Source organism: Acanthaster planci, linkage group LG01 (genome assembly GCF_054643075.1).
Source record: "Acanthaster planci isolate LZ-2023a linkage group LG01, COTS_SCS, whole genome shotgun sequence".
Lineage (NCBI taxonomy): Eukaryota > Metazoa > Echinodermata > Asteroidea > Valvatida > Acanthasteridae > Acanthaster > Acanthaster planci.
In genome coordinates, this window is record NC_141777.1 from 1,095,424 (window position 1) to 1,107,632 (window position 12,209).

The window sequence follows — 12,209 nt, forward strand, 5'->3', positions numbered from 1 at the left end:
AGTGCCGACCACGTCCGCAGTACGTGACTTAAAGGACTTTCTTGTGATGAGAAAACCAACAACAAATTTATATCCGACAGACATTGATAGTTAACTAGGAATCTTTATAGTTTGGATGCCGCGGTCAAATTTTAATGAAAAATTAACAGAATAGATGACTATATTGAACAGTAACGAGGCCAATACATAAAGAAACGGGCGCACAAATACTGGCTCAAGGTCTCACGAGAACGAGTATATGGAACATTGTGTGAAACAATTAAAAATCGCAGGGCAAGCACTGTGAATTTCATTGCTACGTGAGCATTTATTTCATCTCTCTTTTAGATTAAGAAAGTGTTATAAATACACTGTACAGCAATAAAGAACAGACGTTGTTTCTTCAATATACACTGCAATTATTCGGAGGTACGAATTCAATGTCACCATGTATTTCATGTAAATGCACGAGCATCAACAATAACATAAGGCACGCTCATCGACATAAATCAGAAATCTGATCCCGTATTTTTACACTGTGGAACAACTACAATTCGGTTCCGGCAATATACCTGTTAATATTCAGGTATTGAGCTTCATGGCTGCTAGGGAAAGAAAAACCTACTTTCGTACCGACGATGATTCGTATCGTCTATGTTACTGTCGAGGCTGATGATATCTAAGTAATACAGTGTGGTGATCCAGACTTGAATGTGTGCACATGGCGGTGAACACATTTAAGAAATTTCTGCATGTTTTTAAAACAAAACTAATGACATTTCATAATTTGATACAGATATAATTCATCACCGGTAATGCATACTCATGTCTTGAGTGATCCTTTCTTACAGTCCAGGTATTTTGAAAAAAAGAAGAAACCTTCAAAACCCCCATGATGTATCCTCAACACACACCAAATAAGCTGGAACAGCGCAAACATATTGCGAAAAGGCTGATGAAAATATGAATACACGCCATATATGTGTGGTTTGGCTTCATATGTGTGATTGCATATATAGCACCACACACCTACGGACAAACAAAAAAGACACTTCATGATTCGATTCAAAATAAAAAAAAATGTTGCCGAAATATGCAGATATTCTACGGCATTACTCTCGCGCATCATAAACCGGGCCAAATGGGAATATTTTCCAATCCATTTTTCAGAATTAAATCAATTCAAAATAAAAAATGAACATTTAAAAATGCCTAACCGTCGTTATCACACGCTCCTCTTGCCACACTTTGGGTCAAAGATGAAAAACTCATCTTGTTTGTTTGTTTGTTTGTTTGAAATAGTAAAAAAAAACAACTCATTTCAGAAGAACAGAAGTTATCAATTAAAAAACCCTCTCCACCCTATAGATGGGGTTCAGTTGTAAAATCTGGTATTTCGAGGGTAATCCTGTCTGGGTTTGTTGAAGTTCACTAAAATCAATCCGCACGTCCAGCATTTACTACATCATTCACAACTAAAACACCGACAAGCAAACGACAGCACCGGTCCATAAAACAGAATACTACCAGAACATTTACAGATGAGTGGTGCCGTTTCCAATGTGAGGGTTCGAAAGTATGTCAAGAGTTTTTCAGGGAAGCAACCGACACTGCAAATAAACGGAAGTTGTCTTCTTCCCCGTACACAAGGACCTGCTCTCTGGAGTCGATACATGTAGTTTCATGTCATCCTGAAGTATTTCCCAACACGTCCTGGAGAAAACAAGCTCCTGTCTGGGCGGATTAAGTAGCGTCAGCTTCACAGAGGCAAAGAAACCTACACATTGTACGTTTTAAAAATTTTTTTACAGTGCGGAATGCAAATTTGGGGAGCTTTGTTTATTTTGACGACACAACTCAATTTACCACAGGTTTAATGAGTCGACACGAACACCACCCAGGTCTGAACCAACGTATAATTTTACATGGATTCCGGATGAATGAAGCTGTCTTCCTAAACTCTCTGATGTAACAATGAAGATAACACAGAATTCCAAGTCATCTTGCAGATTGACTGCGATTCAAATGACCTCAGCTTACACATTTTGCTCATCGTTTTTTCTTCTTTCATTATTAGCATCTCTATTAAACTACATTTAATTCACATCCTTAATGACAAAGACGCTTAACACCTTAATAAACACACTAAGGAAAACCTGATTTGCTGGCATGAGCGTGAATGGAGCATACATTGCATGAGGGCCCATGGCTACACGCAGTATTAGCTCTGTATGCACAGAATGGTGACCATGGCAAACAAACAGCCATCAAATTCAGCCTGGGGCAGACATTACCTAGGGTAAACGTCAGAACATACTCTATCACTTGAGACTCCCTGATCCAAGACAGGGTACTGGTGCATTAACCTGCCTTACAAGCATCCAAATGAACAGCAGCCTCATGGAGGATTGCAACAGCTGCGTTTCAAATTTGGAGACAAAATGGCTTCAAACACCAGCAAATGGACACCATTTTCCATGCGGACTCTTGCGTGGCAAAACTTTCTCTTAAGGGTTTCTGACAACATCATGGGCTGCCGAGCAAAACCTGGCTACCAGCTAAAATAAAATGTGGTGTACACTGACTGTAACTGGTTCCCAGCTGAGTTTTGCTGATTCTCAAGTCACAATATACCAGAATGTAAAAAAAAAAAAAAAAGCAAACTAAACCAAATACCGCAAGGGCTGTAGCTGTGTCATTTCACCTTTTCCAGCTTTCATAAAACTAAGATATCATCACATAAATCACATCTGACGGTAGCCTGACAACAGAGGGCAGTGTTGATGTAAATTTTCACTGGAGCTGTGGTTGGAGAGTTGCTATACATAGTTCAGAGACATAAACAAAAATAGCTCATGTGCACAACGACATGTGCACAGGAGCCATCTTTCTGGGAACTGCTTTTGTTATGAAGGGATAGTGCAAAAGGTCTACTCACTGGCTGAGTTCTGGTGGCTTGTTCTTATATGTTCACGAACAGCTCGAGTTGTTGTTTGTGGGTCGGCTGCTTGGACACCGGGAATGTACAACCGGTTATCGTTACCAGTTATTTGTAGCATGCAAGCAACATGCAACAAGGCAGCATCCTCGTGCATTCTTTGAGAGTTAATGTTTGGATAACTGGGCTAACTTCTTTTCCATTAAACATGTTAAAAGAAATCATATCTGTCATGGAAAATTATAAATGTCAATTTTGCAAAACTTTCTATTGTCTCCTGCTTTGTAAGCCATATTGATAGTTTTTGCAGCTTTTTAAAATCAAATTTCACGAGTTTTTCTGTGTGTTTGTGTAAAACCCTAACAAGGAGGTGGTGTGTGAACCTGTTCCGAAAATGGTGTTCTTGGGTCATGTTTCTGCCGTTCGAGCACGAGAACACAAAACATGTGTCAAGAAGGCCGCCCGAACCCGACCATTGGTACCCCTGTGGAACAAAAGCCCTCAAACAACGGTTTCCATGCACAACCTTTATTTGGTCTGGGCCACCTTCCAAGCCATGGCTTTGTCTGACTTCAAGCTTTCATGCTTGAGCCAATGAAATTACTGCCAAATCTGGCTTCACTGTGCACAATTCACCATTCGTGTGGCAACATTTGGACAAATAGACCCATAATCAAGGCCCAAGACAGAGTCATCTGAGATTAAAGCTATTTGTTGGAGATGAAGTCAAAGGTTTGGAAACTGGCCTTAACATGTACACGGGCACTGGATCAGAGTAAAGCCACTTTAATATTCAAATTACTGAAATTCACAGTGAAACCAGGAACTTGGTGGCCTAACCAAAATTTCCGTTAAAAGACAATCTTTATGAAATTCTCTTACATGGTCTCTGATTTCTGGCTTTTATGCATATGCTGGAAATTGAAAAAGATTTAGGAGGAAACCAAACATTCTTCAGTAGTCATTTTGATTGAGATATTGTTAAAGTTTTCTGACAGCAATTCTGATGTCTGTGGATCAAACTATTTGTACTTCACTGTAGATAACAAAAGAGAGAAAAAGAAATCGTATATCACCCAGTGAAGGCTGACTTTTTGAAAATGTAAATTTGGCTGAACTGCCAACTGATGGAACACAGCTACATGTACATCCACTAAGCAAAATCAAGAAAATCAAACCATCTTACAGTACACCACACCTTAGCATGAAGCAGGTGACACCACAGCTCAGTAGCGACGTTGATGCTGGGATGGGGGCAGAGGGTATGAACGCTGGGCCTAGAAGGGGGATAAAGAAGGAATGGTGAGAACTGAAAAAAGAGGTATGGAATAAGAAGTGAAATGTGAACCTCGAATGGAATGGACTTGTATGATAACAGCAGGTGCCTCCAATGTTGAATGAGAGTCTGGGTTATCATTAATCATATTCATTTGGGGCAATTGAACGTACAACAAGACAATCACAAGACACAGCGGGGTGCCCAGGAGAACATAAACGTTTAAAAGTAAACTGTCGCCAAAAGGCGTATGTCTCCCAAGACATGAGTGCGAGTCCCATGTCCTGAAGTCCCATAAGGAGCCATTTGAGAATCATTGTATCATTGTAAGAAAGTATCAGTGAATACAGAAAACTCCCTTTCTATCCTTTCTTATTTCTTCCAAGAGGTGTTCTTTGGGATCAGGGATTTTCAACTTGTGTATACAAACCAGTCACAACAAAATCAAAGCAACCTTGCAAACATTTTAGTGCAACAGGTATGACTCAAAATGAGTCTGTACCATTCTCACTGCTTAAAATCTTCAAGAGATTTTCTCTCGATGTCTTGTGGTCCTTTTGACACAAATTTTGTGTGAACTGGACACAATCCCAGTGCAAAATGCCCAATGTTTTAATACAGGCAAGATAAAAAATGGAGCCCACTAATCTGGTCATTTGGCCTAGGCTTGAACACAAATGTTGAACCTTATGTGTATCATCATAATATATTACAGAACTATTTATAACAAAAATATCTGTTGCAGATGTATGGGGTGATGGATATCTTTATGAGTATGCCAAATTTTCATAATTTCATCCCATTTGGCATGTGGACAGTCCTGCACACTTGGGTTTTTTTAGGGTTGTACTGTTTTAGTTTTGTATTTTTGGTATGTAGTTTTGATATGTTTTCTACAATGCCTATAATCACAATGCTCTCCATTTTCATATGACTGAGTTCTACATTCCTACAGAAACAAGCATTACGTTGGTGAACCTCATAAATCCAACTGATTTCCACTGAGCCAGGTTTATAACTCGCAGTTCATATGGTTGGGTTGGGTGACACTGGCCTGGGTGGAATTTGAACTCTTGTCACACTAAAAATGCCACACCACAACGAAAGTAGCACCAAGTCTGGCCTAGGTCATCAGGCAGATGCTAAGTCTGATTTTTCACTGCAGAGATCGTAACAGGTACACAATTCATCAGCAATGCACAGGCCAATGACAGGAACGTTGTATCATCCACACACAAAGTACCAGGTAGCTGTAGCCCCCCCGAAGACAGTAAGCAGTCATATCGTGCATTTACTAATCAAAGAAATAAACCATCCAGTTTGGCTTTTTCACTGGAGGTTTGGGGAGTCTTCTTTTTTTTCCCCTTCGCAATGTGCGAGAGTGAAAATGCTTATTCTAGTGGTGTATCCAGGTCTTGGATTCGGGGAGGACAAATGGAATTTTTTCCCTAAACGATTCTTCAACTGTTTTCAATCGTAACAGAATCCTCCTTCCTCCCCAAAGAAAGGTGGAAGTACTGTTTCTAGAATGCAGGTGCTTTTAGTTTCTGACAAAAAAAGGCACTGGGTAATTCTTTTGTGAATACAACTATTATTTTTTCCCCCCAAACTGGAAGTGCCTCTTGCATCCAGCCAATATGAACACTGATATTTCAGTATAAGCTATTAGCAATTTTGTTAAATTCAAGGTTGTATCACCAATATGATCATTATTTCAAACAGACCGGGTTACAGACTGGCATGAAAATACAACAACTCTTTTGAAGATAACTTGACCCCCCCCAAAAGGGTGAAAAATCACCTTCTAATGACCACTGAATATGCTTCAACATCCATGTCAACAATTCAACAGTATGTTTAAAATCACTCCAGGTGGAATAGTGTTGTTGAACTCAATACCAATCTCAACAATCCACTCTCCGTTCTCCCAGGAAGGTTTGATGACGATGACAAGGATGGGGCACATAAATTACTTGGACAACTTGACACTGCCAAGTTCAGTCACTCCAGGCATGTAAGTGTACTCAAATGAGTAAAAAAAAAATCCTTTAATTAACTCGTCCGAACTAAGACCAGGGGAAAAAAATGGATGAACTCAAATTGTCGGACGTACAAATCACTCTTCTTTCTCTTGCTCCGCAAGTGTCATTAACAGATGAGGAGCAATCCTCACTCAGTGCACACGTGGAAGCACATTTAATCCCTGAGTGTTTTCAAATCCCTCTGCTATGCTCAGAAGAGGTCCAGAGAGGCAAACACACACTTTACAATCCTTCAGACCTATATTAAATTGGGGGCTAACAAATGGCTCGATAAAACACTCTGGCCCCGTCTTACACCTGTATTTGTTTCTTTCCTGGGGGGGAGGCAAACAGACCAGGAAATCATAAACCATAGTTCAATTCCAACTCCAACGAGCCAATAAAGCATGATGGTAAAAATGTCATTTATCTCCTTTCTTCTGTTATCTTTGTGGTGCCTTGATCTATCCCCTGCCAGCTCTTCCTTACACCGACTACCATAAATATCTGAAGTGGACTGCCACACAGGTGATCAACAGTATGTGGGGTGCTACTGTTTTATGAGGTGAGCAAACCGCAGGAAATTAACAGCTGAAATTAACAGCCGATCCATTCTGAATTTCGTAAAAAAAAAAAACGGAATGAACTGACACTAGCTGAAGACGATTATCATAAATGTCTGGCGTGAGTTGCTCCCAGATAAAAAAAATCCCTTTACCCAAGGCCAAAAAATAAAGTCTCCGGTTTCTGGTCACCGCACGCGTTGCTGCAGACTTGTGTGACCTGCACGTTGACAAAATAAAGAATTTCTTTATTTTGCATAAAACAATTTCAAAAGGCTGCTAAACTTACTTGATCAGCAGGAATTCAGCTACCGCATAATTTTAACATGCTTTTGATGGGTGGGGTTGAGTAATATGTATGGTGAAGAAATCTCCATAGGCCTCCGTACACTTCAATTGGGTACTCTTATCAAATGACATCATTCGTGTATCTTTACACGAAGGCCATGTCCAAAACAATTGGCTGTGGCTTGATATTATGCATGATTCTATGGGAACTGGCTGTGGATGCTGCCAAATACTTGGTGTAATTTTTAGCCATAGCCAATTGATTCGGACCCGGGCCCACATCTGTGAAGCAGACCAACAAAGTGGTCTCACATCTTGCTCATGTATACAAATTAAAAACACTTTTAAGCAACAAACAGTGAGGGGCCAGTCTATTTCTGTGTCGGTGAGGTAGTGGCGGTACATACATGTACGCATGCAGTGGCGATGGACATCACGTTATGACAACCATACATGTATGTATGTCACTTGCCAAGAACAAAGGTAGATTAGAGTGAGAGGAGATTTTACTTTCTGAGCTGAAAAGTGGAACTGTTTTTCACAACTGATTTGTGACAACTGATTTGTAGCAGCTGATTTGTAGCAACTGATTTGTAACAAATGACAAAACTATACATGTGTAAGAAATATTCATCTCTAACCCAACTCCTACACTGAGCGTCACTATGCAGTATCGTTACACTTTGAACACACACAAGTCCAACATACCATTCAGGCAAATTGTCATTACATGAATGCAGGATGCTGTGAAATGCCATTTTGCAATGGATAGGATAAACCCCTATACATGTAAATGTTGGCCAGTACAGTTTATATTGCAGCGCCGGCGGGTTCGGCCGGTGAGGGCGCCAGCTCGGACCCGCATGGAGCTAGCTGGCTGCCCCCACTGGTATGCGAACGGCTTGCAGCTTTCTCGCCTCGCGCCTGTGCAGTCCCTGTCTAGACACCTGGTGTCTGGAGCTTTGTGTGTCAGACAGCCCTTTTGCTTTCGTGGAAAAAGACAGAGCAGTTTTGCCCGGAACGGAGATTTGAGCGTGACCGAGTAGTTCTTGTCAGCGTCAGAGCCCATAGACAGGACACGCTACAATATACACAAACAGACATGGCTGTGCTTTGCTGAATTCAATTTAAAAATTGAATCTCTACAGCGGTCCTGTATATTCAATGTCGCGCAAGTTGACAGAACACTTCAAAAAGGTCACAACAAACTGAGGGGGAGGCGATTCTTTTATAAAGAAAAAAAAATGGGATGACTGTTTTTGGAAAAAAATCCCCATTCTGCCTTGTCTCCCCCCCCCAAATTGATAAAACTTGGATATGATGCAGAATCACATGCCAAGGAATTATAGTTACTAATGTCTTTCTTCAAAATTTTCATCACATGCTATTTGTGAGGATCTATGCACAGAACAGCTAACTTGAATTTGAAATCTTTTAAATGTTAAAGGGCTGATTCTTGTGTGTGATGTTTTAAAGGAAAGCTCATTGGTTGATCTAGTTTTGAAATTACACTTAATTTCAGTGCGGCAAATTGGCAATCTGCATATGACTGTAACAAAAATGGCTTCAACCTTTAATAAAACGTCAATCACTTTTTCACAGGCAGTAAAATACATAGTCTTAACACTGGACAATGACATGATCTTAATTGTGCTCGCTGTAATTCCTTAGACAGGTTACAATTGTGAATAAAATGAAGACAAACACATTCAACCAAAGCCACTCAAATATGCCCCCCCTCCAAGTTAAGCAGAACTCCCTCTCCCCACAGGCCCTGTAAGAGAGAATAAAGGACAATGCCAAGATCAACAAGGGATCGTTCTTGAATGGCAAACACAGCACAACTTCTACGAGCATGTTGGTATAACCTGGACCAGCGTGAATGAATAGAGCGCAAGGCTATGAAACGTGTTCTTGATGGCACTGTGTACATACAGACACAAAAGGAGGGAACAGTGCTGGAAGTCAAGGAACTTGTCCTGAATGGGACTGACCTGCCTAGTCCCCCCGCCCACCCACTAACTCATGCACACAAAGAACAAGTCAAGGCAGAGTTAATACGATGAAAAAAGTATGGGACTCCATCCCAAGTCCTAGGTACACTTTTCAACATCATGATCACCACGGCAACCACCCAAAACCCAAGGAAGTGTAACTTGATGCCAAATGCCTAGTGTGCATACATCCCCTATCTGGTTCAACCCTCGGAAAGATTGCCGAGAGAGACTGGGAGGGAGAGAGAGAGAAGGGGAGGGAGGGACGGGACGGGGAGAAGGCCCCAACTCTCTGACTAGTGCACGGGTAAATGTTTGCACAGGGATTTACCCTGCTCTAATCGACTTGTAGTCGGCTGGTGGACCTCTGGGCCATGACATGGGATATGGGGCGGCCGGCTGCGACCAGCCAGGCATTGTGGGCCCTTCCCCTCGCCGACGAAGGTGATCAGCATTCATTAACTCTTAATTAACCTGGGAGTCTCCTCTGCCATGGTCCCCCCCCAGCTCAGTTTATGCGGTGTTACCGCTGCTATGGCTCCAGCCACGGTGGTGAACTCTTCTTGCTCTAAGATGTCACCCTGCTCTCCTGATTCAACTTCCCCCCACATTTCCCTTCCCAACTCTGTGACCATCCCCTGAAGACAAACGGCAGTGTGCGGTGTTCTGCCCACGTGCTAGGCCCGGCGAGTTCTTGCAAGTTGAGACACCACGAACGTGCCATCTAACAATACTTGGCCGAGGCATCCACCACAATACCTGGTAGTGATTACAGAGGAGACAGTGCCCCCCCAACACGGGTCATTCTATAAATTCGGGGTCCAAATGTGTGACATTTTTGTGTCTCTGTTACACCAGCCAGCCTTGTGTAATTTGACATGGAAATATCACTGAAATTGATTTCAAACGATTTCTATTTGTTGGGCAGGTAATTTCCTTTAATTCATCACTTTCGGATATTAGAGAATGCGTTCTGAACTTACAAAATCACATGTCAGATAAGACAGGGATATGCAAAAAATTGGACCCCTGACTTATAGAATGACCCACACATAAAAGTCCAAACTTCACTAAGAGAAAAGAAATTCAAACATAAAGGGCTACTCCATTCTTACAACCCACATATCTTCCTGTATTAAAATTAAAAACTGAAATCAAGACTGAACATTTCTTTGGTTTCTGCAAAAGCAAGGCACTGAGTACTGGGTGATAAAGATGCCAGTGGTTGCAGCGGGGAAGGGAGGTTAGGAACGCCAACAAGGGTCTACCACTTGCTTTGTTGGTGGCATTCAAATGAGGCTGTCTCTCACGTGTCGGCCGTCTCTTATTACACAGAAGTCAACTTGGGCTGCATTTCCGAGTAAGCCAACAAAAGCAGGCACAAAACGGAATGACCACAGGGAACCAAGGCAGGGGAGGGGAATAAAAAAGAGGTTTCAGACAACAATGCCTGACGCACACACAGAATCTGGCCCCCTCATAATGACAGGGTCACTTTGAGCTAAAAGTGCAATTAGGCCACTACAGCATGGAAGCAAAAAAGGTGCCAAACAATGCACATGAAAAATGTAAGAACAGGTGCCTAACAATGCACAGGAAAAATGTAAGGAGAACAGGTGCCAAACAATGCACAGGAAAAATGTAAGGAGAACAGGTGCCAAACAATGCACATGAAAAATGTAAGGAAAAAAGGTGCCAAACAATGCACATGAAAAATGTTAAGGAGAACGGGAGACAAAATTACCGTGCTTGGCTTCTGGGTATGCTAACACTTTGATATGGCTGCACAACAAACATGCTCAGGAAAAGAAAATATAGAAAGTATCTTAAATGACAAAACCATCATCAGGCAGGCGCTGAGAGTGGGAGTACATGTAGAGTTGGTGTACACACGTATAGATTCCTCTACCCTTTCCGGTAATGCCCCTCTTTTTCCCCGACCGAGGACAAATGGAGAATGAATGGAGAAGCAAAGAGTGTACACAGCACTCCATGGGAAGAACATTGGCCTGCTGCAGGTCGGCCGGACAAACGAGGGAAAGAATGGTGATAGATAGCTCATATCTTGGGGATGGAATGTTAATGAGAGATGATGGAAGGGGAAGGGGGGTCAGACGGTGGGTGGTGTGCATTCACTGGCCAGGGGAGTGGACCGCCACCAGGCTTACTGCAGGAAGCCCGAGTGGATTATGAAATATTATCTTTGATCAAACATAGGAAGTGGGCAATCCAGCACGTGGAGGAAAGGCCCGTTTGCTGATGAGAGGCGGCTGACGGAACCACAAGCCACGTGCAACTGAGGGGGGGGTGGTTCATATCAGAATAAAGCTTTCAGCGAGTGGGAGCAAAAGCCCAGGTCAGGGGCCTGCTTACGCAGGTCCCAAGGAATCGATCAACAAACTCCTTTGAAAAAAAAAAAAATTTCCACCCATCACGCGTGCAAGGGGTACCGGGGAGACTGCTGGAAGTTTACCCGTCATGCTACGCGGAAATTTGAAGTGTAATTACATCAGTTTGTAGGGATACGTTTACCTGGCTGAAAGCCCTCAAGTGGCCCACTCTCCAATCTGAACGACTCATGAGGCCGGGGGCTGGGCGCACCGTATACGGTCGTCGGGCACTCGTGCCATTGTTGGAGGGGAAGTCGTTGAGCGGCCGGGCGCAGGGCCCGGCCAGTGCCAGCATCTTTCACCCAACCCCCCCCCGCACCATCTCTGATGGATTGCGGGGGACCCTCACCGACGGATCTCCCCAAGCATGGAAGATGATGACTAAATGAGGCACTCAATGAGGCTAGGCCTAATGGATCAAGACGGGGGTCCCCCCGGCCGGAAGTCGGGCCCTTCCACGGCCAAGCAGGGGGAAACACGCCACAATGGGCCACACGCAAGTGCCAATTTGTTTATCTTGTTCCCCTTAGGCGACGCATAATATCGGATGAAAACTCCTGCCCACTTCAGCCGGGAAACTTGAACCTTCATTTTGTTCCCCGTCTTGCCTCTTTCTGGAATATTCCCTTGTCATCTCTGTCTCTCATTTTTCTTGTCTCTCTCAGTTCTTCACGGTTCCTGGCGGGGGTTATGATAATGCAGGAATCACTGCGAATATTTTTTTTTCCTCCGCGGTCTCCTCTTCTTTTCTGTCATCATT

The 12,209-nt window shown here is 42.8% G+C and overlaps 1 protein-coding gene across 2 annotated transcripts in view; it reads right to left on the minus strand.

The window, feature by feature from the left end:
• Positions 1–283: 283 nt before the first annotated feature.
• Positions 284–12,209, minus strand: part of xrn2 (5'-3' exoribonuclease 2) — an 81,379-nt gene continuing 69,453 nt past the window's right edge. For both annotated transcript variants that reach the window (XM_087132494.1, XM_087132502.1), the window contains one exon: positions 284–4,194. In XM_087132494.1, the coding sequence (XP_086988620.1) occupies positions 4,144–4,194 (51 nt within the window). In that variant the 3' untranslated portion in view covers positions 284–4,143. The remainder of the gene's footprint in view (positions 4,195–12,209) is intronic.